Genomic DNA, 27,959 nt, shown 5'->3' on the forward strand with positions numbered 1-27,959 from the left:
TGTCTCTGTGCATAATGTCCCAACTTATGGTTCTAACAATCTTTCTCCCCCTCTTCTGCAAAATTCCAGGAGCCACGTTGGGTGCATTTTAAGTTTACTGCAGTGAGGGGCACTTAGGAGCCTCTGGATCTCTGCTTTGGTAGGTGTTGAGAGTCCTCAGTGTCTGTCTCCTTCACCCTTGTGCTGATATCAGGTTTACTGAGCAAGCAGCACTCTTGACCATTTTCCTGATTCCTCTTTGGTTTCAGCTGGGGTGAGGATGAAGTGTGATGGGCCAATTCTCTCCTCAGGTCCTGTTTCCATGTGTTATTTCCCAGGGAGGTGAAGCATGGTTAGGCAAACAACATCTTGATAGAAGTTCTCAGATTAAAAAAAAATTTATTTATTTATTTATTTATTTATTTATTTATTTATTTATTTTCAAGCAGAGTGAGATGGAGAGGCAGAGAGAAAGAATGGGTGTGCCAGGGCCTCTAGCCACTGCAAATGAACTCCAGACACATAGACCACTTTGTGCATCTGGCTTTATGTGGGTACTGGGTAATCAAACTTGGGTTGTTAGGCTTTTCAGGCAAGTACTGTAATCACTAAGCAATCTCTCCAGGCACTCAGGTATTTGTGATTAAGTTTCCTACTTTAATTTCCAGCTGGCAGAGCCCTGCTGGAGGAGGTGTGTCACTGGAGGCAGATCATGAGTCCAGCCCTAAGGTGTGTTCAGAGTTAGTTCATGCTTGTTTGTTGATGCTGGCTGATGTCTCTCTGCTGTGGATGTATGATGAAGTGAGTCAGCGTCTTCCACCATGATAAAGCCTGGAAACTATAAGCCTGAAATAAACCCTTTCCTCCCATAAGCTGCTTTTAGTAGGGTGTTTGTTCTAGCAACAAATGGGTAAATACAATAACCATTGAGATACATCTATACTTTCTTTCTTTTTATTTATTTATTTATTTATTTATTTATTTATTTATTTATTTATTCAAGATAGGGTCTCACTTTAGCCCAGGTTGTCCTGGAATTCACTTGTTAGTCTCAGGCTGGCCTTGAACTCATGGAGATCCTCCTACTTCTGCCTCTCAAGACCTGGAATTAAAGGAGTATGCAACCATACCTAGCTTTTATTCTTATTTTTTAATTTATTTTATTTTTTTTAAAGGTATATGCTTTTTTTAAAATTTTTATTTATTTATTTATTTGAGAGCGACAGACACAGAGAGAAAGACAGATAGAGGGAGAGGGAGAATGGGCACGCCAGGGCTTCCAGCCTCTGCAAACTAACTCCAGATGTGTGCGCCCCCTTGTGCATCTGGCTAACGTGGGACCTGGGGAACCAAGCCTTGAACCGGGGTCCTTAGGCTTCACAGGCAAGTGCTTAACTGCTAAGCCATCTCTCCAGCCCTATTTTTTTAATTTTTTTTTGAGGTAGGGTCTTGCTCTAGCCAAGGCTGACCTGAAATTCATTATGTAGTCTCAGGCTGGCTTTGAACTCACAACGATCCTTCTAGCTCAGCATCCTGAGTGCTGGGATTAAAGGTGTATACTTCCATGCCTGTCTACATCCCCACTTCTACCAGCTACTGTTTTATTTTATGTTTACTCATTTAAGAGCCTAACAAGTAGGAGTCTGACAGGAGTATGGAGGTAAGAGAGTGACCAAGGAAATATAAAAGCAAACGGAAAAGCCAGTGGTCTTCTCTGTACTGGCTGAGTTGAGCAAGGTAGTAGAAGGCAGACTGGAGCTGATATGCCATTAGGGCCTAGCTTTAGTTTGTTAGCTAAAGGTAAATTTCCAAACATACCAGTTTACAGAAGTTACATGAATTAAAAAATATATATATGGGGCTAGAGATGGCTTAGTGGTAAGGCACTTGCCTGGAAAGCCTAAAGACCCAGGTTTGATTCCTCAGAACCCATGTAAACCAGATGCACAAGGTGGTACATGCATCTGGAATTCATTTGCCGTGGCTGGAGGCCCTGGCATGCCCATTCTTGCTCTCTTGAACAAATAAATAAAATAAAATATTTTTAAAATTATATGTATGAAGACTTGTCTGGCTTTACTGCATCAAATGTATTGGAAAGGGGAGAAAATATAGGCAGGGATCAATTAAAACTTAGCAAAATTGATTATAACAGCAGCAATAACTAATTTTTTTAAAATTTTTATTTATTTATTTATTTGAGAGTGACAGACATAGAGAGAAAGACAGATAGAGGGAGAGAGAGAGAATAGGCGCGCCAGGGCTTCCAGCCTCTGCAAACGAACTCCAGACACGTGCGCCCCCTTGTGCATCTGGCTAACGTGGGACCTGGGGAACCGAGCCTCAAACCGGGGTCCTTAGGCTTCACAGGCAAGCGCTTAACCGCTAAGCCATCTCTCCAGCCCAGCAATAACTAATTTGATTGACAACTATAGACCATAAATATATAAGGAAAAATACATATCAGGGACTTTATCCATATGATCTTAGTTAACACTTGTGATGATCTTATGAAGTAGATATTATTAGCAAATTAAAAATGGAGTGGGAGACATGGCTCAATAGTTAAAGGCACTTGCTTGCAAAACATGACAGCCTGGGTTTGGTTCCCAAGTACCTACGTAAAGCCAGAGGCAGAAAGTGGTACATGAATCCAGAGTTCGTTTGCAGCAGCAGGAGGCTCTGCTCTCTCTCTGTTTTTTAAAATATTTTATTTTTACTTATATTTTAGAGATAAAGAGGGAGGGAGAGAGAGAGAGAGAGAGAGGGAATGGGCACTCCAGGGCCTTCAGCTACTACAAATGAACTCTAGAAGCATGTACCACCTTGTGCATCTGGGGAATTGAACCTGGGTCCTTTAGCTTTGCAGGCTAGTGCCTTAACCACTAAGCCATCCATCCATCCCTCCTCTCTTTCTCTCAAATTCATAAGTAAATATTTAAACAATAGATAAGGGCTCAGAGAAATTAATTAGCTTTTCCAAGGCAGCACAGCTAAAATGTAGGAAATCCAGATTTTGAGCCTCATTCTGGAAGAATGACTCTTTTTAGTATTCTGTCTGTCTAAAATGCAACGTGGCGTGGGTCTAGCTAGAAAGGTGCGTATGAGTCAGAGAGGAGAAGTGTCAAGCCGGGTTTGATGGTGTCCACCTGTAATCCTAACAGTGGAGTGGCGAGGCAGGAGGAGCTCGAGTTCAAGGCCATTTGGAGCTACAGAAAAAAAAAAAATCAAGAGATGTTGCAAAGTTCAGGTTTAGAAATTTTGACATGGATCGGATGAGAGCAAGGGCCAAGGAAGAGTGAGAATGAACTTCCCAGCCTAGGACCATGGCTCAGTGGAGAAAGCACCACAAAAGAGGGAAGAAGTCCTCCACACGCATGTAAATGCTGGGTACGGGTGCATTAGCTTATCTAAGCTCAGTGCTCCAGAGGCACCAACAGGGGCTCCCAGGAGCAAGCTAGCCACGCTGGCTGAATCAGTGAGCTCAGGTCATTAAGTCAGATGGATTGCAATGAGGAAGATAATGTTGACCTCTGGCTTCCACATGTGCTCTAGAGAGTAAAAAAGATCAATAGTACAACAATATTATGATATGTGAGTGCTTAAGAACTAAAAAGTTCAAAATGTAGTCAACTGTTTTATTTTGCTGTTGTTGTTTGCTTGTTTGTTTTGGTTTTTGGCTTTTCGAGGTAGGGTCTCACTCTAGCCCACGCTGACCTGGAATTCACTACGTAGTCTCAGGGTAGCCTCGAACTCATGGCGATCCTCCTACCTCTGCCTTCTGAGTGCTGGGATTAAAGGCATGCGCCACCACACTTGGCTTTCCCCCTTTTCTTTTAACTATGTTTTTAGTATTATTTTGGCTTTATTTATTTTACTTATTTATTTTGGTTTTCCGAGGTAGGGTCTCACACTAGCTCCGGCTGACCTGAAACTCACTATGGAGTCTCAAGCTGGCCTTGAACTCTCAGCAATCCTCCTACCTCTGCCTCCTGAGTGCTGGGATTAAGGGTGTGCACCACCACACCCCACTAGGTTTTCACTTTTAAGCAAGCTACAAACCTAGGTAAATGGGGTGGCAGTGGCATGAACTTTTCAACTTGTGTTGGGATGTTTTGTATTTCCAAATTTTCTTTACCAACTACACATATCATCCCCAAATTAAGAAATAAACAAAAGTTTGTTAAAATACTTCTCATCTATATCACAGTTTCGTATTTCCACACTTACAGTTTCATAGAGAGCTACCATTCTGTTAAGCCTCAGAACTAAAAGATGCCCCTCCCATGATCCAAGCGCTGTCCCCCGATGGGACACACTCCCTGTTGCCATGGCCTGGCAATGTGACATGGTTCACAGGTGTCTCACCTGAGTGTCTCAGTGCAGAAAACCCTTGCTCATCCTCCCATTCCCAGGCTGCGTCCGTGTTGTTGTGCGTAGCGTGGAAGTCAGGAAGTTCTTGATACCAGTCGATGTCTGTACTACTAAGGAGACAGAAAATGACAGAGAATTTACTAAGCATTTTTTTTTTTTGTTGTTGTTGTTTTCTGAGGTAGGGTTTCACTCTAGCTCAGGCTGACCTGGAATTCACTAGGGAGTCTCAGGGTGGCCTCAAACTCACCGTGATCCTCCTACCTCTGCCTCCCGAGTGCTGGGATTAAAGGCGTGCACCACCACGCCCGGCTTTTACTAAGCATTTTTAAAGAAACTGAGTAGATGTGAACCTGCTTTTGGAGATTCAAACCTTACTTCTAACTCCCCTTCTTTCACTTTCCAGAAGTTACTGTGAGAAATTACTTGTCTTGCAAAACAAAATAGACTCTTAAACTTTTTAAAATCTTTATTTATTTATTTGAGAGAGAGAGAGAGAAAGAGAGAGAGAGAGAGAGGGAGAAAAAATGGACATGCCAGGACCTCCAGCCACTGCAAACAAACTCCAGATGCATGCGCCCCCTTGTTCATCTGGCTTATGTGGGTCCTGGAGAATCAATCAAACCAGTGTCTTTTGGCTTTGCAGGCAAATGCCTTAATTGCTAAGTCATCTTTCCAGCCCAATTTTTAAAATTATATATACATACATACATACATACATATATATATATATATATATATATATATATATATACATACATATACATACACACACACACATAATTAAAAAATATATATGTATGTTTGAGAGGGAGCGAGAAGGAGACAGAGAGAGGGAGAGAGAGAACGTCGACTCTCGCAAGAACAAATTGGTTGACTCTGCAGACTGATAGAATTTTTTTTAAAAAAGAAATGGGGGGGCTGGAGAGATGGCTTAGCTGTTAAGCGCTTGCCTGTGAAGCCTAAGGACCCCGGTTCAAGGCTCGATTCCCCAGGTCCCACGTTAGCCAGATGCACAAGGGGGCGCACGCGTCTGGAGTTCGTTTGCAGAGGCTGGAGGCCCTGGCGTGCCCATTCTCTTTCTGCCTCTTTCTCTGTATGTTACTCTCAAATAAATTAAAAAATATAATTTAAAAAAAAAAAAAGAAATGGGCACCTAATTGATAAAAAATTAAAATAATAACAAAAAGAAATGTGCAAGTAACTTTTGGCTACACTAGTGGCAGGCAGGATTTTCCAGATCCCCAGCAGACTTTGAGAGCGCGCTGAGGCGCACGTGGCGGAGGCCAGGGGCACACGCACTGCACTCACCTGCTAATGCAGTCTCCCGTGAGAGGGTCGCAGCTCCCCGCACAGTCACACGGCCTGCAACCGTAGTCGCCGAAACCCCAGTACCCGACCATACACCTGTCACAGTGGGGCCCTGCTACTCCAGGCTTGCAAGGGCAGTCACCGTTGCTGGGGTCACAGAAGGTCACTGAGCTGAAAGGAAGGACAGCGGATCCCACTGGATGGCAGGAGCATGCTGCAACAGAAGGGAGGCAAAAGACTGGTGAGTGACTCTAGGTCATCTGGGTAGAGATTAGGCCTGGCCATCCCCAAATGCTGTTCCTTCACCGCCCGTCACATGCTCGAAACTCCGTGTGCTTAGAGAATGAAAGTTCATTGTGGACAAACAAGATTTGATAGAAAGCATGACTGCTTTCTATTCAAAAGCAAAAAGAACCATATAATTTATGCTAAAGTCCAAGGCATCACATATAAATTTTTTTTTTGGTTGAGGCAATGATAACCCAGCAAAGAAGACAGAAAAGGATCAATCACTGGGAAAAATTGGAAGTGGATGATGTTTTAGAAGCCAAGCAAAAAACGTTTTTATTAAGTTTTTAAAAGAATTTATTTATTTGCAACGAGAGGGAGAGAGAGAATAGGCACATCAGGGTCTCCAGATACTGCAAATGAACTCCAGATGCATGCGTCCCTTGTGTATCTAATGTGGGTCCTGGGGAATAGAACCTGGGTCCTTTGACTTCACAGGAAAATGCCTTAGCTGTTAAGCCATTTCTTCAGCCTCCCAAAAACTTTTAAGAGTGAGAGGAGCATCAGTGGCTTCGAGTGCTGATGGGTCAAAGAAGATGGATTATTGCATTTAACAACGTGAAGGCCATTGGCTTCCTCGACAGGAGCAGTTTTAGTTTAATAGTGCAAGTGGGGAATGTCAGTGAAGAAAACCCCACGGCAAATGGGGGCAGAAGAATTTGACCATGAGAACAGATATGTCTTTTGGTAGCAAAAAGTGAGTGGCAGCCAGGCCAGGTAGAGAGTGTGCCTTTAGTCCCAGAACTTGGGAGATAGAAGCAGGAGGATTACTGCAAGTTTGAGGCCACCCTGACACTACATAGTGAATTCCAGGTCAGCTTGGGCTATAGTGAGCTTCTACCTCAAAAATCAACAACAACAACAACAAAAAAGGATGGTAATGTAAACTTAAAGGAGGATTTGGGTTTTTATTTGTTTTGTTTCAAGGTGAGAGAAAGTAAGCACATTCAATATTTGATGTTGATGGAAAGATCCAATAGAAAGAAAAAAGTCAATGACAAAATAAAGAGATGGGAGAAGTTCTAGAGGGATACCTAAGTATGTATGAGAAGGATGGAGGGACAGGGTCTGATGTACAAAGAGGCATTGGTGTAGGTAGGCACGTGGTCAGTTCCTAGTGACAAGAAGGAAGACATACACGTGGCCACCCATGCAAGTAAATAAATCTTCACAGGGGAGGCAGGTGGTTGGACTTTTCTCATGGGTGGGTTTATGTGAATGAAATAGGAAGCAAGGCCATCAGATGGGAGAGACACGGGAAGCCTGAGACGTGGGAGAAAGTGAAGAAGAATCAATGAATGGCTGCTCAGCATTAAGAACGTGGTTGAGGGCTGGAGAGATGGCTTAGCGGTTAAACGCTTGCCTGTGAAGCCTAAGGACCCCGGTTCAAGGCTCGGTTCCCCAGGTCCCACGTTAGCCAGATGCACAAGGGGGCGCATGCGTCTGGAGTTCGTTTGCAGAGGCTGGAAGCCCTGGCGCGCCCATTCTCTCTCTCCCCCTCTATCTGTCTTTCTCTCTGTGTCTGTCGCTCTCAAAAAAAAAAAATAAATAAATAAAAATAAAAATAAAAAAAAAAAAGAACGTGGTTGAGGCTAGTAATCATGAATATATAGTTTCACCAGATCAATTAACTGGGTTTCTCAGGTCACACGTAACAGAATAGGTTCAGGTGTGGAATAGGAGGCAAAGATTTAACGTGGATGGAGTTAAACTTGGTTCTTCAGACTAGAAGCTATGATAAACCATCTTGCAGGTCTATCTTCTCAGCGCTCTCAGAACTGCCTACTGCTTTACGCTTTCTTTGCTTCTAAGGTAGTAGAAATCGATGACCTATGTATGTATATATATATAATGTAAGTATTAGTTTATCACAAATTCATGTGCCTTAACCACACTTGGGTCCCATAAGTGATACTCATCAATTCTATTTTTTCAATTTTACCTCTAAAAACAATTCCTCACAGTAGTTATGCCAGAGTTCCCCAGGGTTCTCAATTCATCGTACTGCCTTATTCTGATAATTCTCATATATTGACAAGCTCTTCTGGATAATCTTTTTTTTAACCTCAGAAATCTCTTTCGCACAGGATGGTCTTGGTGTTTTTTTTTTTAAAATCAATAAACATATTTATTAATTTTTTAAAAAATCTCTTTATTACAATCTTTCTACTTCTCATTCCAAGAATCAAATGGAACGTGCTAGAAGAAAGCTTGCTTTATGACCTTGCCTCTGACCAGCTCTGTGATTTGGGTGAATAAATTTAATTTTTCTGAATCTCGGTTTCTTCACTGTTGACTTTATGAGGCTATGGTTATTCTAAGTGAAACTCCTTCAGCAAGGTGTGTAACATGGTGCCTGATGCTGAATAGGCCCGCTCTCCTGCCATGATCTATCAACAAACTTTCTAGATCCTATTCTCTCCTTTTTCCTTTTCAAAACTTGATTTACTGATTATCTTGTGACTCATGTTTCTGGTGAGCTTCACATCTCCACCATACAATAGTATGACGTTTTTTTGGTTTTTTTTTTTTACTTTTTTTTTTTTTTAAATTAACAACTTCCATGATTGTAAACAATATCCCATGGTAATGCCCTCCTTCTCCCCTCCCCCCACCCCGCTGACACTTTCCCCTTTGAATATCCATTCTTACAATTGTATGACTTTTGGAAAGCCCAGCCTCTCATCTAAGTCCCCCTGTCTAAATATGGGAATAAGAATATATCTATCCTCATAAAGCTGTAAAGATGAGAGGAGATCCTGTATCCACAAACATTAGTGTGGGGCTGAAAAGATGGCTTAGCGGTTAAGGCATTTGCCTGGTTCAATTCCCCAGCACCCACGTAAGCCAGATGCACAAGGGGGTGCATGTGTCTGGAGTTCATTTGCAGTGTCTAGAGGCCCTGGTGCGCCCATTCTCTCTCTCTCTCTCTCCTCTCTCTCCCTCTTTCACTCTCTCAAATAAATAAATTAATTGAATATAATAATCATAATAATAAAGTTAAGGTTTTTTAAAACACAAACATTAGTGTAGTGTTTGTCACATAGTTGATTAATAGCAAATTAACTGACTAATTAAGACAGAAAATTCTTGTAGAGGTATAAGATCTCTGCATGAGAAATGGCACCAGCTCTAAAGAAGCTCAGGCTTGTGGTAGAAATCAAAGAAGTCAGCAAACGTCTCCACACACTGTGCTATATTAGACAGAAGTATGCACAGAAAGACCCAGAGGAAGATGAAGGCAACACAAGCTGAGAGACCCACAGGACTCACAAAGGGGTCCTTAGATGTGAGCCAGGTCTAAAAGAGAAATAAAGGTTCAACAATAGTTGAAATGGAGGGGGATGTGCGATACCCCTTTCCTTGTGTTTATTTTTTTTTTTTTCCTTTTTAATTATGGTGAAAACACCATAAAATCTTCCATCTTAGCCATGGTGCCATATGTTTCTATATTATGTGAAAGCTCTTCCTGCTTCCTGGAGATACTAAGATCCTTGGCCACGTTGGCGCTGTCTTGCTCCATCTTGTACATGTAGATTCTGACAGGCTTTCTTTCTTTCTTTCTTTCTTTCTTTCTTTCTTTCTTTCTTTCTTTCTTTCTTTCTTTCTTTCTTTCTTTCTTTCTTTTTTTTTTTTTTTTTGAGGCAGGGTCTTGCTCTAGCCCAGGATGACCTGGAATTCACTGCGTAGTCTCAGTGTGGCCTTGAACTCACAGTGATCCTCCTACCTCTGCCTCCCGAGGCGTGCACCACCATGCCTGGCTTCTGACAGGCTTTCTTGTCGAACCCCCTCAGTTCACAATTCTCTTCTGCGCTGCCTCTGTCCTCTCTGCACCTTCCTAGTTTGCATGTATTACAGCACGTTATTACCATCTGCTGACATGCCTGTCTCCCTTACTACTTGCTACTGGGCTTGGAATCATTCATAGAAGGATCTTTATCTTATTTTTTTTTTCTCCACTCTCCGTCATATCCCCTCCCCCTCTCAACCAGTCTCTCTGTTATTTTGATGTCATCATCTTTTCCTCCTATTATGATACTCTTGTGTAGGATCTTATTTTTGATTTTAAATACCCAGAACATTGTCTATAACAAAGTATATGTCTGAATAAGCATTTGTGGCATTAACCTAAAGGACATGCCTGCCTGCAGGAATGGTATGTCAAGGGCATGGCTCATTTGGGGAATGTGGATTGTATGGAAAGTCTTTGAAGGAAAACAGGGAAGGGTAGAATGTATTAGAGGTCGGTTGGATTATGTTAGGATTCCAGATTGTGAGAGAGCCTGCTCCAAGAAATTGAGTTTTTTCCCATGGATTTAATGGCCTACTAAGTTTTTAAGCAGAATCATGCCATGAGTATGATTTATTTATTTATTTATTTTTGTTTTTTTTGAGGTAGGGTCTCACTTTAGCTCAGGCTGACCTGGAATTCTTTTTTTTTTTTTTGTGGTTTTTCGAGGTAGTCTCACTCTGGTCCAGGCTGACCTGGAATTAACTCTGTACTCTCAGGGTGGCCTTGAACTTACGGCGATCCTCCTACCTCTGCCTCCCGAGTGCTGGGATTAAAGGCGTGCGCCACCACGCCCGGCTATGACCTGGAATTCTTTATGTAGTCTCAGGGTGGCCTCGAACTCATGGAAATCCTCCTACCTCTGCCTCCCGAGTGCTGGGATTAAAGGCATGTGCCACCATGCCAGGCATGATTTAATTTTGACAGACACCATGGTGGCAGTTTTTCTCCATTTTTATTTTTATTGACAAGTTCCATGATTGTAAACAATATCCCATGGTACCTCCCTCCCTCCCCCCACTTTCCCCTTTGAAACTCCACTCTCCATCATATCCCCTCCCCCTCTCAATCAGTTACTCTTTTATTTTGATGTCATCATCTTTTCCTCCTATTATGATGGTCTTGCGTAGTTGGTGTCAGGCACTGAGAGGCCATGGATATGCAGGCCATTTTGTGTCTGGAGAAGCACGTTGTAAGGAGTCCCACCCTTCCCTTTGGCTCTTACATTCTTTCTTCCATCTCTTCTGCAATGGACCCTGAGCCTTGGAAGGTGTGATAGAAATATTGCAGTGCTGAACACTCCTCTGTCACTTCTTCTCAGCACCATGGTGCCTTCTGAGTCATCCCAAGGTCACTGCCATTTGAAAAGAGAAGCTTCTCTAACCAAAGGGTGAGAGTAGCATTAATATATGGGTATGAACATTAAGAGGAGTGCTTACTGGGCAGTTTGATGAGCATAGTATACACATTTAGCCAGACAGCAGCAGACGTTACACCCCTAGGGTTCATGACTACCCCTGTTGTAGGTTTTCAGTATTAGGAATGTATTCCTTCCCATGGAGCAGGACTCCAGTCAAATTTGAGAGCAATTGGTTTCCCCTATAACAGACATGCCACTATTGTACCTGTTGGCTCATTTGGCCTGGCTGGCCAAATATAAGGCTTGCCGTGTCCACTGTTGGGCATCTTCACTGGTGATTTCTCTCTCCCACTGAACTGCATGCAGCGTAGCTTTTTCTAGCTTTCTGTCAGCTGGTCTACATGGAGGAGGTTTTTAGCTCAGCTCTAGCAGGGTTTCTTTGTGACCTTGCAGCCCAAGCATGTGGAGTCTTCAGCAATAAGGCTTTACATGGTGGCATTTTATAGATTAGTGTAGTGGTAGGGAAACCTAAGAAGTGAAACCTAAAAAGGACACAACTAAGGTGGTAGTTGTGAGAATGGGAGAAAAGTTTGGATATGCAGAACTTTTCTGGTTGATTATTATTATTGTTATTTTGTTTTTTGAGGTAGGGTTTCACTCTAGCCCAGGCTGACCCAGAATTCAGTATGTAGTCTCAGGGTGGCCTTAAACTCATGGTTGTCCTCCTATCTCTGCGTCTTGAGTGCTGAGATTAAAGGCGTGCACCACCATGCCTGGCTCTCTGGGTGTTTTTTTTTTGTTTTTTTTTTTTGTATGCAAGGTCTCACTCTTGCCCAGGATGACTTGAAACTGACTCTGAAGCCCAGAGTGGCCTTGAATTCATGTCAATCCTCCTATACCTCATCCTCCCGAGTGCAGGGATTAAAGGTGTGAGCCACCATGCCCAGCTGGAAAACTATTTCTTTTAAAGGATAGCGTTTGAGGCTAGCCTTGGCAATGTGTCAAGACCTTATGTAAGAACAAGAGCATCAACAACAAAGTGATTAGAAAACCATCCAGAAGAGAAAGACGTTGTTAAGGGCAAACAGATGTTGGGGAAGGTTTTAGGGTTTCTTGTTTATGAAAATGAATGTCTAGTGCCATTACTTAGAAAGATTTGGAATATAGAACCACAGAAGTTGGGAGAGATCCAAGTTGATGATGGAGGCTTGCAAGGAAGGGAGTAAAGTATGAGTTTGGGGTTAAACATTTACACTCTGAGCCAGGCATGGTCGTGCACGCCTTTAATCCCAGCACTCGGGAGGCAGAGGTAGGAAGATCACTGTGAGTTCAAGGCCACCCTGAGACTACAGAGTGAATTCCAGGTCAGCCTGAGCTCGAATGAGACCCTACCTTAGCCCACCCTAAGAAATGCCCCCCAAACCCATTTAAACTCTGATGAGTTTATATGATATGCTAATAAATTATAAGTGGACAACTGGAAATAATCTGAAATTTAAGAGAAAAGTTGGGGGGGTCACAAAATACTTTTAGGGGTTGTCAGCTGGAGGTAGTTGAAACTGGAGGGCTTGATGAGACCCCCCCAGGGACACGGAAGAGAGAGAAGACCACCACGAATAGGACATAGAGGCTATCCATATATGGTGGGCAGTTGCGGGAATAATAACAGATTGTTAAGAATCAGCTAGAGGAGGAGAAAAATCAAGATACTTATAGAAATCCTGTTTCAAGTGGTTAACAATGTCAAATATTGCTCAAGTCACATGAGACTGACAATAGGCCATTACACTATCAAACTGTCTGAAGTAGAGAGCCGGGTCTGGTGGTGCATGCTTTTAATCCCAGCACTCAGAAGGCAGAGGTAGGAGGATCGCTGTGAGTTCGAGGTCACCCTGAGACTACATAGTGAATTCCAGGTCAGCTTGCGCTAGAGTTCGACCCTACCTTGGGTGGCAGGAGACTAGCTGAAGCCACTGGTGACTTTTTCAAGAATAAAAGGATCACCTGCTCTTCTGTTTAGATCGCTCTCTCTCTATATATATATATATATTTTTTGTCAAGGCAGGGTCTCTAGCTCAGGCTGACCTGGAATTCACTATGTAGTCTCAGGGTGGCTTTGAACTTATGGTGATCCTCTTGCCTCTGCCTCCTGAGTGCTGGGATTAAAGGCATGTACCACCACACCCGGCTAGATCTCTCTCTCTTTTCACCAATAATCATTAGAGCAATGGTTCTTAATCAGCATTACTGGGTGAAGTTTACAAAACATTAGTATATGTAAATCTTAGCCTTCTATATGCTTTCTTGCATTGAGAAGTATTCTAATAGCATGGAAAGTTGCTTTTTCTGCAAAAGATATGAATGGTCTTCTTGGGAAGATAATTTATACTTTTATTTATTCTCATTTATAGCCAAACATTGCATATTATGGCCCTAGTGCACTTCTTGCATATAGCCCTTCTCTTTATGAAATGATACCATTTCTAGATATACTCCCATAGTTTTCATTTCTGTGCCTTTATTAATTACTTGGAGGAAATCCTTTTTTCCAGATATATCTTTCATTCTATACATCTTCAAGATCTATCTCAAGCCTCAGTGCTCATGGTCGCCCAGGTCAGCTATTTGAGGTGACAGGAGCACTCATCTTTTTTGTTACAGACACACAGTTTGAAATCAAAATGATATTCGGGATAGCAAAGTGAGGTGCAGCACCCTTCCCCCACCATTGTCCCCTACCTTCCCAGGCTTGGAGCCGGGGGGCGGGGGGGGGCCTCTATGTTCCAGTCTGATGGTCAAGCTTGCCTTCCTTTAGAATCACTCCTTATTCCAACATACCTGAATACATTTTATCCTTTCTTTGAAACCTTTGACACATTAAAGATACTATTTCTTCTTGGAACTTTGATCACATTCAATTTTGAATTACAGACAATGAGTTTTTTCTTATCTGTCTCGGTGGATCCAGACTCTCTGTGGGTCATAGTTTCCTCCTATAGTGCTTAGGGTTTTATGTTTCTGAGCCCAGTGTTTCTGTTTTACCAGGTCATGTGAGGGTTAAAGGAGAGACAATGTCTCTATTGCCTAATGAGGATTAACAAATGATAGATTACACATGCTCAACAAATCAACATTAAACCAAATTAAAATGCAATGGTGAAAACTCTTAACAAAAGGCAAGAAGACATAAAGAGCTTTCAAAGGTAAACAGAGGAATTGAAAGGTTCGCCATGGGTGCTTGCATGGACAGTGAAATCCGTTCACTCACTCAGCAAACATTGGCGAACATCTATGATGTGCCAAGTGAGTACTGAGCAACCTCTAGGGATCTCTTAGACACTCTTGCCATGGCTTACAAGATTAAGTATTCAATATAGAAAACGCTTACCTAATACATGGAGAGAAGTAGAAATTTTGCCTTTAAAACATTCTTCTCAGGAGAATAACTTTATTTAAATTCAAAGTTATGGTATTGTTGTTTCTATATCAAATATTCTAAGTTTTCACAAGTTTGTTTTCATTATAAGCATATGCATATGGTATCAAAACACTATTGTTTTTTTTAAAAAATTTTGTTTTGTTTTGTTTTTCAAGATAGGGTCTTGCTCTAGCCCAAGTTGACCAGGAACTCACTAGGTAGTCTCAGGGTAGCCTCGAACTCGTGGCAATCCTCCCACCTCTGCCTCCTGAGTGCTGGGATTAAAGGCGTGCACCACCATGCCCAGCTCAAAAAATATTCTTATTTATTTATTTGAGAGAAGAAACAAATAGGCAGACAGAAAGAGAGAAAGAGAGGTAGAGAGAAAGAGAGAGGGTGAGTGTAGGCATGCCAGGGCCTCCTGCCACTGTAAACAAACTCTAGACACAGGCACCACCTTGTGCATCTGGCCCTCTGTGAGTACTGGGGAATTTAACCCAGGCCATCAGGCTTTGCAAGCAAGTGCCTTTAACTGCTGAGTGACCTCTTCAGTGCATAAGTTTTCCAACTTGTTTTCAGTTAAGTAACTTGGAGAGACTATATAATATAGAACACGAATATACCCAAGTATTATGTTCAAAATATTGTAGAAATAACTTTAAATGAAGTCACATGTAAAAGTATAAAAAAGTTCATAATTTTGAGATGACTAAACTAGGTCAGGGAGATTTAACCAGAAGTCAGATATTACCTTCATCCATGGGGCTCCCCCATTCATATCTTTTCCAATAGCAGAAAATGTGAGTGGATCTAGGAGTGGACCTCTTTGTAGGACCTCATGTTGCATAACCTACACACATTTCAGGAATGGCCAGAAAAGAATGGATTTCTGTCAATGAGACTTTTTTTTTTTTTTGCTTAATTATAAGATAAAAATACCATGGTTTCAGAAACCATGCAGAACTAGCTCTAGGCAGAAGGTCTTGCCACATGCCACGACATACTTCTGCAGACTGCACCCGAGGCCTTGCATACCTAACTCCTGAAGTTCGATAGCAGTCAATATCCGACACACATAACCTACATTTCTTCCAGGATGCAAATGTCATTTTCTTCTTGCTTAGCTGGATAGGAGAAGGTTCTCTGTAGGTTCTGGTTCAGTTCTGAGTCCCCAACATGTATTTCTTACTGATTGTTGATTCTAAACTACAACCTAAATGCATACTTTTTATGATGCATATCAAACTTTTAAAAACATGTTTTTTTAATAAAAAAATTCACTAGTGTATATTCATTGTACATGGTACTGGATTACCGAGGGCATTTTCATACAAGTATGTAATGACACTCTGCGTCCATTCATCCTTCTTCCTTCCCCTCCCCTTCTCACTAGTCCCCTCAATTCCCCTACACAGTTTTTTCTACTTTCATATCATATATACACACATGATTTTATTTATCTATATAAAACATAGGAACCACGAATGAGAGAAAACATGTAATATTTGTCTTTCTGGGACTGTGAAAAGTTTTGATCCAGAGTGACATGTCCTTCACTTCTGCTTTGTCTTCTTGTTATGTTTATTTATATATGACAGACAGAGAGAAAGAGAACAAGAAAATGGGCACACCAGGGCCTCCAGCCACTACAAATGAACTCCAGATGCATGTACCACCTTGTGCATCTGGCTTATGGGGGTTCTAGGGATTCAAACATGGGTCCTTAGGCTTTGCAGGCAAGCTCCTTAACCACCAAGCCATCTCTCCAGCGTTGTCTCTCATTAGACATGAACCCTGTGGTGAAGATTTACAATCTTCACCTGTCATCACTGTTTTCATCATAACTTTTAAAGAGTATACAGCAATGGGTGAACTGTCTCTAAAAGCCAAACTGGTGCTTTCAGCGGCAGCTGGATATGTTGAGGAGCCATTTGGACTGTCTATGGGGGAACTATTTGGTGCTCTACTCATCACACCCTTCCCCCACAAAACATTTGCCTCACCCACAACCACAATGACAAAGCAAAATAAGAACAAATGCTACTTTAACTCTTAAAAATTGCCACAAGCTTTCTTCCATAATGCAAATTACTTACCCTGAGCAGTGTATTACTTACTTGGAAGTAATTGGCAGGAAATCTAAAGTAATATGAAATTGGAAGGCAGAGAAGATAGAGGAGGTGAGAACTGTACAAACGATTTCCCAACATGCTCCGTTCACACATTGAATTTAGATAATTGCTAAGTGTGATACAAATTTTGTCTTCAGTTGTGTTTGTGGGACTATATCTGTAATGTGAGATGCAGGCTCTTTTTGTTTTAACATGTATTTATGTTTTGTTATTTTCAAGGCAGGGTCTCACTGTAGCCCAGGCTGACCTGGAATTCACTATTTGTCTCAGGTTGGCCTCAAACTCACAGTGATCCTCCTGCCTCAGCCTGCTGAGTACTGTGTGTGTGTGTGTGTGACCATGCCCAGCTTATTTATGTGCTTGTGTGCATGTATGTGCGTGTCTGGGTACGTGTGTATGGAGGCCATAGGAGTTGTTTACCATTGTAAATGAGTCTGGCCCATGAGCAGCTTTATGTGGTCACCGGGGAATTAAAGCCTGGATAGCAGGCTTTGCAAGCAAGTGCCTTTAGCCACAGGGCCATCTGCTCAGCCTCTTCTATGGAGCACTAACATAGCAACAGAAGAGTTAGGACATGTAACTGCTCTGGAGGACTTTCTAGCAGGAAACAAACTGCTAATGAAACGGCAGCTGGACACAGTTGCAAACAGCTATGACCATCCATGGGCTGAAAAGGCGTTCTCCATTTCAACTACATGGCAGGACGGTAAATACAGCTATTTGCCTATTGGATCCCTCAGGAAACAGAGAACAAGGTAGAGGCAAAATAATAAAGATGGTGTGGGTATAAGCTTGGCAGTCAAACTGGGTGACTTCAAATTCTGGTTGAGTGGCTTATTCTTTATAAAACTAATTTTCTCAACTCTCAATTTTCTCAATAATATAGTAACATTAGCAACATCTATGGCATAGGGTTCCTTGAGGAGTGAATTAGATAGCGCCTACAGTTAGGAAGGTAGTAGGCACTTGGTGACATCAAATGATCAAAAACTAACTCTTAAAATGCTCACCATCCATCCATCCACTCACCCAACTATCTATCCATCATCCACCTGTCGTCTATTCATTCATCTCTTCACCAGAGTTCTTGCATTTCAGTGTTAAGAGGACCTGGGCTAGGAATGCATCACACAGAGTCAAATAAGTCCCACCTCTTGGGTGAGGGAAAAGAGCGGTACCAGTAAGGAACCAAAGGACAGTCGGTAGGTGTTGGAATGGAGTCAGTCCAGCCTGCGTGAGGACACAGAGAAAAGGGCGAGGAATTATCTCACCGAAGATACAGAATGGCTTTGGAGGACATGAGCCATCTAGCTGTCTTTCCAGATACCCTCCTTGCCTTTTCCCTGGAAGAAAACTTGTGGCAAATATGGACATGACTTTCTGCGCTTTTTTTTTTTTTTTTTTTTTTTGCCTATTAGAATCACCGCTCTGCTGCTACACGTTCCTTTTCTTGGATAACAACATCATCCTACTCTTCTAGTTAGTAGATCAGACTGCGAGCAAGAAGAGGGTGTGACTCATGGTCCCCCTGTTTGTAGGGGGCAACCCTGTGGTGTGATGTGGGACAAGGCTCACGGCTGATCTCCTGCATGGATGCAGTCAAGATGTCAGTACAGGTCCGGAACGGACACCAGTTATGCAGCGTTGTTTCTTCTGATGGATTTCTAAAGCCTCCGGTGGAGGAGTCCACGGGAGCCACAGCTGCCTTTAACCCTCATGCCCATCCTCACTAGAACCCTGGTGTCAGCCTGCCTGTCTCCCATCCGGGGCGATCATGCCCCCCAACTTGCCTCAGAAACACGGGTCAGGCCCAGCATCTTCTTCCATCTAAGTTGTCAGGACTTCTCTGTAGTACCTGCTAGTTCTAACTTTTGCTATTCTGTTAGTGAAAACTACACTGGAAGCAAAATATCCCGAAAGAATTTGCTCCTGATTTAGCATGTCTAAAAACAGCGCTCAAAGATCAAGGCCTCTGGCTGGGAAAGAAGTGGCTGCCCGGGACCTTTCACCACCGCCAGGTGGCCACTCCCTGGACAGCGCCTCCCAGGCTCCCAGCATTGTTTTTTCCTGCAAAGGCCAAGGCCCTGCACAACTTCTGATGGGGAGTTTTATTTATTTTTTATAGCAAAGTCATTTCAGAAAGCTACCCAGCCGCCCGCAGAGGTCCTCAGAGGGACTGGGACCTGAGGGACATGATTCTGAGATGGAGCGCCAAGCAGAAAGGAGATCTTCTAAGCTGTTATAAATATATGAAGTGTGAAGTTAAACAGTAGATAAAATGAGTCTTCTTCTATCTTTCTGAAGGGCGCTGTTTACTCTATTTTACTCTACTGTCTGCTGTGTTTGATAACAGATGAATAGCTGTAAATAAACCCATTTTTTGTTATTGGATGGATAGCTATAAAAAGGAAGTAAATTAACTTTGCTCAGTGAAAGTCAATGTCATTACGATGGGACCTCTCTGTTAATTCTTGCAATGTCATGCGTGCTCCGTTCATTGTCAGCTACAACATTCAAGATGCATTTTAGATACACAAGCTTCAAGTAAAATTACGCCTGATTAAATTTAATAAGTAATCTAAATTAATGTATGCCTTTTCTTTTTTCTTTTGGGATTTTTTGAGGCAGGGTTTCACTGTAGCTGAGGCTGACCTGGAATTCACTATGTAGTCTCAGGGTGGCCTCGAACTCATGGTGATCCTCCTACCTCTGCTTCCTGAGTGCTGGGATTAAAGGCATGTGCCACCATGCCCAGTTAATGTACCCCTTTTATTTACTGACATTTATTCACTCTGGAAAGTTATGCATCCCAAAAAAGATAGGAAAATATCTTCATACCTAAGACCAGTTTTTATTTAATGCCTTAAAAAGTAAATGTGAGGTATTGAAGTATATTTTTTGTTTTCTGTAAACTTTACTTTTTTTTTTTTTTTTTTTGGTTTTTTGAGGTAGGGTTTCACTCTAGCTCAGGCTGACCTGGAATTCATTATTTAGTCTCACGGTGGCCTCAAACTCACTCATGGTGATCCTCCTACCTCTGCCTCCTTGGTGCTGGCGTGCACCACCACGCCCAGTGTTCTGTGAACTTCTAAATGCACAACGCAAACCAGTATTAAGGCCATGGCCCTTATGTAATCCAGACTACGTGCCTGCTACTCGGACCCTCTGTTTGGTTTTTGTATCATTCCTTTCCTGTTTTCCAGCTGCAAGTGAAGCAGCTCCTGTTTATTCCTGGGCATGTCTCAGAGATCTTATGAGCATAAAAATTGTTATGTTTGTTTGATCTGTAAACTGAAGAAAGAAATTTTGAGAGAATAGAAAAGTTTTATTACTGAAAAACTTTAAGATTTAAAAATATGTTTATTTTATTTGTTTATTTGAGAGAAAGAGGCAGATAGAGGAAGAGAGAGAGAGAATGGGCACGCCAGTGCATCTAGCCACTGCAAATGAACTCCAGACACATGCGCCAGCTTATGCATCTGGCTCACATGGATCCTGGGTAATTGAACCTTTGGCTTTGTAGGCAAGTGCCTTAACTGCTAAGCCATCTCTCCAACTCAAACATAAGATTTTTATATACAGTATTTTGCTTTGAAGGACTTGCTTTCATCAACTATTATTATTTTTTAAAATATTATTATTTTCTGTTTTGGCTTTCCAAGGAACGGTCTCACTCTAGTTCAGGCTGACCTGGAATTCACTATGTAGTCTCAGGGTAGCCTCGAACTCATGGTGATCCTCCTACCTCTGCCTCCCGAGTGCTGGGATTAAAGGCGTGCGCCACCATGCCCAGCTTACTATTATTGTTTTTTAAAATATATAGTCATTTATTTATTTGCGAGTGAGAAAGAGGTGGTGGGGAGAAAGAATGGGTGCACCAGGGCCTCTAGCCACTGAAAATGAACTCCAGATGCATGTGCCATCTGTGTATCTAGCTTTACATGGGTACTGGGTCATTTGGCTTTTTAGGCAAATGCCTTAACCACAGAGGCATCTCTCTAGCCCCTATTATTGTTATTATTTAAATTTCTTATTTATTTAATTTATTTGCAAGCAGAGAGATAGAGAGAGGAGAGAGACAGACAGAGAGAGAATGGGCACACCATGGCCTGTAGCCACTGCAAATGAACTCCAGACACATGAGTTCCCTTGTGCATCTGGCTTATGTGGGTCCTGGGGAATTGAACCTCGGTCCTTTGGCTTCACAGGCAAATACCTCAACCTCTGAGCCATCTCTCCAACCCTGTTACTATTTTTTAAAAACTTCTATAAATTATTTATTTATGAGGGGAGGAAGAAAAGGTGTGTGCCAGAGCCTCTAGCCATTGCAAACAAACTCCAGACACATGATTCACCATGTGCATCTGGCTTACATGGGTTCTGGGGAATCAAACCTAGATTCTTTGGCTTTGCAGGCAAGTGCCTTAACCACTAAGCCATCTCTCCAGCCCTAGAATTTTTTAAAAAATATTTATCTGTTAGAGAAAGAGAGAGACACACACACATACAAAGAATGAGTGCACCAGGGCCTCCAGCCACTGAAAATATACTCCAGATGCATGCATCCACATATACATCTGGCTCATGTGGGTCCTGGGGAATTGAACCTGGGTTCATAGACTTTGCAGGCAAGTACTCTAACTGCTAGGACATTTCTCCAGCCCATATATATATATGGGGGGGGGATGGGCGCGCTCCAGATGTGTGTGCTCCCTTGTGGCACATATGTGATATTACGGGCTTGCATCACTGGTCATCCTACTATGTGGGATCTGGAGATTCAAACATGGGACCTTAGGCTTTGCAGGCAAGCACCTTAACAACTAAGCCATCTCTCCAGTCCCAATTTATTTATTTATTTATTTGACAGAGAAAGAGAGAGAGAGAGAGAGAGAGAGAGAGAGAGAGACAGAGAGAGGGAGAGAGAGAGAGAGAATGGGTGCTCCAGGGCCTCTAGCCACTGAAAACAAACTCTAGATGCATGCGCCCCCTTGTGCATCTGGCACAAAATGTGGGCCCTGGGGAATCGAACCTGAGTTCTTTGGCTTTGCAGGCAAATGCCTTAAGCACTAAGCCATCCCTCCAGCCCCCCACTTTTTTTTAAAAATGAGTGAATTGTGTCACTTAGAAAATATTTCTTGATGATTGATGGTTTTTGGCCTTAAGTAATCTCCTCATAATTTTTGCCTCACTGCCATCTCTATAGTATACTGTGAGGCCAAGAAGGTAAGAACCACATGTTTTCATCTCTGTATCCACAAAGCCAGGAGCATGTCTGACCTATTTTACCAACTCGGTCATTGTGGAACGAATGAATGCACCTCTCAGTCAGCTGAAGGATGTTATGTTCTGATGAGCTCTTAGGGGCTGTTCTCCTGCTTGTGTAGGTTTCCTAGTTTCCTAGCAAAATTAAGATATTAGAACTAGAACACCAAAACAAACTAAAACCAACACACCACAAACCTGTAGGAAACTAAAAAGGAAGGCACGGATTATTCTGAATCACCAGGGCATGACTATGTCTTACAGTTAATGCTTCAGTTAGTCCAATTTTGTTATTTATTATTTGTAATAAAAACTCTTTATTGTAACTCTGCAGGAGACATTCTCCACCCATAAAGGCCTTTCACTGGAAGCAATTGTTTTGACATTAATCAATCTGAAATTCCTTTTCTTTTCTTGCATGCAATTATATCTAATTATAACTCTTTGTTCTGGGGCAGTAATGTTCTTCCCCACCCCTGTGCATCCCCTTATACTTTTGGAGTATTTGTAGAAACTTGTGGTACTCTTCCTGAGAAGTTTTTTTATTAATATAAATACTTTGCTTTCTTTCATGCTTATTCATATGGCCCCATTGGAACACTCCAGGCACCTCTGTCTATCTTAGGACAAATGTGTTTTTTTGGTTGTTGTTGTTTTAGATATAGATTTTTATATGGTTGTTGATCAGCACACAAGGCCTTACTCAAAACCAAAGAAAACTCTAGGACCTTTACAAATTACTTTTGACTCTAAAATGTGTGTTTGATCATTTCTCCTCTTGTTTATTAATTTTGTTTTCAAGTAACACCACGAGTTCTTTGGAGTTCTGTAGTTCATTGACTTGACTAAGGTCTTTGCAGTAGGACAGACCAGGGTTCAAATCCCAGGCTGGCCACTCACCACCTAGAGAAACTTGGATGCATTACATGATCAGTTTAAGCCTTAGTGTCCTCATCTGGAAAATAAAAAAAAAAAAAAGTATCATTTAACTTGTGATGATTGCTAATCAACAGAACTGAGGCTAACTGCCCAGCACAGGACCTGTGTATGGAAGTCATTCAACACAATTACACTCTGAATTTTGCCTCCCCTGATTTTGACCAAATTTTCTGAAGGCTGTTGTGTTTTACAATTAGTTGCTTGATTATTTAATATGTGTTATCAAATGTAGACTGGCATGTTATTTATTCAGTGAATTTCACTTTCTGTTTGGGAGACATTGTAGAGAATTTTGTGGTATTATCTGCCACTTTTCTTCCCAAACTTATTGTTTTTTTGTGTGCAGGAACCCCAGGGTCTCACACATACTAAAAAAGGTACTCTACCTCAGAGCTCTGTCCCTACCCCTTGGCTTTTTGAGGCAGGGTATATATGTAGCCCAGGCTGGCCTTGAGTTTGCCATGTAGCCCAGGCTTACCTTGGACTTATGATTCTCCTGACTCCCAATGACAGGATTATAGGTGTGTGCCACCATGCCTAGCTGTGACTCGTTTTCATTATCTGTCAATTCATAAAGGTCCTTGTACTGGGCGGTAAATATTAATATGTGTTGTTCAATTTTTTTATTAAAAATTGCCTTAGTATGACCATTACATTAATATATTTCAATTTTCTTTTATCTTCTTTCTTTCTTTCTTTTTTCCCCCTTTGTTTTGGTTTTTCAAGATAAGATTTCACTCTTGCCTAGCCTGACCTGGAATTCACTATATAGTCTCAGAGTGGCCTTGAACTCACAGCGATCCTCCTACCTCTCCCTCCTGAGTGCTGGGTTTAAAGGCCTGCACCACCATGCCTGACTTGGTTTTGCTTCTTATACTAAAAGAAAAAAGTTTCCATGTTGCAGTGCTAATTAAAGTTTGCTTTTCAGGGCTGGAGAGATGGCTTAGCAGTTAGAGGCACTTCCTTACAATGTCTGCTGGCCTAGTATCTACATCAAGCCCGATGCATGAAGTGGTATATGGGTCTAGAGTTTGTTTGCAGAGGTCCTGGGATACCCGTTTTCTCTCTTTTAAGTGAATAAATATTAAAAAATAAAGTTTGCTTTCCAAAACCTGTTACTTTGTATTGATTCTAAGTTTCACTATAAAACAAAGATGCTGTGTTATTCAGTGACATAATGGGCTATTTGAGTACGCTGCAAAGGATGGGAAGATAGAGACTCATGCAAGACACTTGCATTGCCATCAGTTGAAATCTTTTTGCTTAAGTCAGAAAGAAAAAAGGAAAGAAAAAAAGCAAGAAAGAAAAACAGTTGAATGCTAGAATTCCTCTTTACAAAGATAGTAGTGAGCTAGTTAGGGTAACTGTAACTAAGTAAGCAGATAGTATCTTGGTAAACACTTGGTTTAGGATTTAGTGCCTCAGGGACCAAGTTTATTTTTATTCATTCTCTCCTAAAAGGCAATTGGCTACATTTATTTTGACCCACCAGAGAGTAAAGAAGGGCATGCCAATGTTTCAAGAAGTTGTTACTTTGACAGAGAATGTATTCTATTTTCTATTCCAGTTGCTGACTTTTCTTTAAATATGGACAGAAACTATGCAGTAGCTAAAAGCATATGTGTTGACATAAAAATAAAATTTATCATAATGGCTGTACCCTAAAAAGAGAGCTAATTTTGATCTCAAGAGATTTTTTTTTTTTTTTTTTTCCGAGGTAGGATCTCACTGTAGCCCAGGCTGACCTGGAATTCACTATGGAGTCTCAGGGTGGCCTTGAACTCACAGTGATCCTCCTACCTTTGCCTCTCAAGTGCTGGGATTAAAGGTGTGCGCCACCACTCCTGGCAGAGATTTTTTTTTTTTAAATCACTGGGGATTGAACTCAGGGCTTCATGCGGTAAGTTCCCTACCACTGAGGCATATTTCCAACCCTGTTCTGAAGGCATTTCTTCAAACATCTGTTTCAAACATGTTCTATGAGAGGAAGGGAAAATTTTTGCAGGAAAGTGTCATATCCACACAGTATTTAACATATCCTTTGGTGTTAAATGGATGAGGCTAGCTTTGCAGCAAGTTTCAGGTCAGCCTGGGCAAGACTCTGTCTGAAAATATAAATAATAAAATAAAATAAATGGCTAAAATAAATGTGTACAAAATATGTATCTATGGACACAATACTAAATATCAGTGTAATACAAGCTAAGTTCATTATAATTTAGTGTCATTACAATAATTCACTTTAAAGTATGAGGGATTAAACATGCTTGCTTATAAAGTATGAGGTATTTACATTAAATAAACATATATGCGATAATCAAGAGTGAGTTGTCTGTTTGGAATAACCAGATATTTATTCTGAAATAATTACATAAAAATCAGACACCATGCTAGGCATGACAACACACACTTTAGTCATAGCACTCGGGATGCTGAAGTAGGAGGATTGCTATGAGTTCGAGACCAGCCTGGGGCTACAGAATGAGTTCTAGGTCAACTTGGGGTACAGTGAGACCCAGCCTTGAAAAAATAAACCTAACTTCCCCTTTAGAATTTCTGCCAGAAGTTTTCCCAATGGAAAACAGGTTGTATACTAGACATTCTTAAGAGGGAGAAGATACTTGATCTGAATGCTTACCAGCATTTATGTCTTATCAGTGTGTAAGTAGAAGTGTTCCTAGGCAGAGTTTTAAGCAATGCTGTAGGATTTCCTACCAGAGATACAGCTGATTCAATGATATTTCTGTAAGCAGACTAAGTTACAGATGATTGTTCTGAACATCCCACCCAGCGATGGAAATGAGTAGAGTTCAGCCCAACATGCAGTGTTCTCAAATGGCCAGCCGGTAGACCAGAAGGCCAATTACAATCACCAGTGTTTCTTGTAAAGAAGTGCAGGTTTCTGAACTCATTTCCTGCTGTAGCTTCTCACTTAGGAGATCTAGGTCTTTATGTACAGCAAGTGAAACCTACCCCCACCCCCAAAGCGATTTGCATTCACAAGCAGGCATGGGAACAAAGAGAGCATTGCTTCAGATCAGAGCAGGGAGCTGTGGAGATAGACTTTGTCCAAAGGAGTGAAGAGATCCCACTTGTGGCTTAGAATCTGACTTCCTGATCAAAAGTAGTCTGGGGCTGCAGATACTGCTCAGTGGTGGAGTGGTTGCTTAGGGTGCCAGAGTCCCGAAATTCAATCCCTAGTGCCCTCCCCCAAATCTGCTAGCTTGAAGTTGGCCATGGTGGGTGTGTTTGAACCATAGAAACTCACAAGTGCTACAAATTAGGACTCACCCTGTTGAAAGACAGGACACCAGTGTCTTGTTGGGTATTCTCATACTTTCAAATGCCTGCCACAGAAAAATCTACCAGGAGACTGCCTGGTACACAAGGACACAAGGCCGTGGGGTTCTATCACCACACACACACACACACACACACACACACACACACACACACACACACACAGATACCAAAGCTACACAAAAGATCAAAAGCTTCAAATGCCTTCCCCTAGAAGAAACTACACTCTTTCAGAACAGAGACACAGTTGCTCAAAGTAGCTCAGTTTATAGCAAGAACAGAAATCCCCCTCTTCCCTTAGCAACCAGCTACTCTGAGCCTCCCTTTCTGTTCTCAGCCCTAAATTCAGCCAGGGAGATTCATATTTTCCCTTGTGTTTACAGTCCTTAAATGCACTGCCCTATAAAACACTCCCCACTCCTAATGAGTTATAGAAATAAATTCAGTTTCAACGATCCCCACTTGTCTAGAACAAACAAACATCTTTTGAATCCTCACAAGTGAGTTTTTGGCATGAATATGTGTAGTCAATTGTCTGGGTCTCACAGTAGACTCTGGTTAAGGTTGACATAAGAGGCACTGAGAACAGACACGAGTTAAGGAATAAATTTAATGGCTAGCAGATTTGGGCCAGGGCTCTGTTTATGGCCCAGCATCTAGGTTTGATGAGACGGTCACATTAACTAACAGGAGAGTGGGGGGGGACCCAAACAACCTAGAACATTCATGGGGCCAATAAGCCCTTGGCTCTTTGGCAGGAAGCTAGCTACCTAAGAACTGACTCTCAAGATTAATGTCACTAAATTTGCTGAATGGATTAATACGCCCAGGCAAAAATTCTTCTAGATGGATAGTAAATGCTGTGAGGCAGAATATCACCAACTCATTTTATTTTCTACCTCAACTCACTAAAGGTCACAAAGGCCTGGAACTGAAAAGTAGAACAAACTTTGAATTTTCAATCATTTACAGGCAAAAAATCATCAAAGAAATATTAGGGGAGGAAGGATTTCCTAAATAAGTCTTCTTAAGTTTCCCCTGCCTCCCCCCATGCACTTTCTCCGAGCCACTCAGTGTATCTTCCTCATCATACTTTTCCTTCCTGTAACAGAGGATCATAACAGTATTTACAGCAAAACCCTTTCGTGAAAGTTAAATGAGTTAATCCCCTTCAATCCTTTGAATAGTGAGCAGAGCATAGTGTGTGGTCCACCAGTGCATTCACAGCCTCATTACTACCACCGCAGTTTACGGAAACGATGTTCATGTAGATTTCTCTCTAACAAGAATGTAAGACCAGGGCTGGAGAGATGGCTTAGCGGTTAAGCGCTTGCCTGTGAAGCCTAAGGACCCCAGTTCGAGGCTTGGTTCCCCAGGTCCCATGTTAGCCAGATGCACAAGGGGGCGCACGCGTCTGGAGTTCGTTTGCAGAGGCTGGAAGCCCTGGCGCGCCCATTCTCTCTCTCTCTCCCTCTATCTGTCTTTCTTTCTGTGTCTGTCACTCTCAAATAAATTTAAAAAAATATATATATATAAAAAAAAAGAATGTAAGACCAGCCGGGCATGGTGGCACAGGCCATTACTCCCAGTACTCAGGAGGCAGAGGTAGGAAGATCACTGTGAGTTCGAGGCCACCCTGAGACTACATAGTAAATTCCAGGTCAGCCTGGGCTAGAGTGAGACTCTACCTCAAAAAAAACCAAACAACAACAACAACAACAAAAAGACTTTTTAAAGAAGACCTTTTCATCTTTATAGACCTGGTACTAACCACAGTGGCTAGCACATAGGAGATATTCAAAACTG

The 27,959-nt window shown here is 41.9% G+C and overlaps 1 protein-coding gene across 4 annotated transcripts in view; it reads right to left on the reverse strand.

Moving 5' to 3' along the window:
- The window catches only part of Ntn4 (netrin 4), a 118,363-nt gene that overhangs the window by 11,717 nt on the left and 78,687 nt on the right, over positions 1-27,959 (reverse strand). For 3 of the 4 annotated variants that reach the window (XM_045153308.1, XM_004650190.2, XM_045153309.1), the window contains exons 6-7: positions 5,662-5,875; positions 4,348-4,463 (exon numbers count right to left, since the gene is read on the reverse strand). In XM_045153308.1, the coding sequence (XP_045009243.1) occupies positions 4,348-4,463; positions 5,662-5,875 (330 nt within the window). The remainder of the gene's footprint in view (positions 1-4,347; positions 4,464-5,661; positions 5,876-27,959) is intronic. The other variant, XM_045153307.1, reaches the window with a different exon arrangement.

Source organism: Jaculus jaculus, chromosome 6 (assembly GCF_020740685.1).
Source record: "Jaculus jaculus isolate mJacJac1 chromosome 6, mJacJac1.mat.Y.cur, whole genome shotgun sequence".
NCBI lineage: Eukaryota > Metazoa > Chordata > Mammalia > Rodentia > Dipodidae > Jaculus > Jaculus jaculus.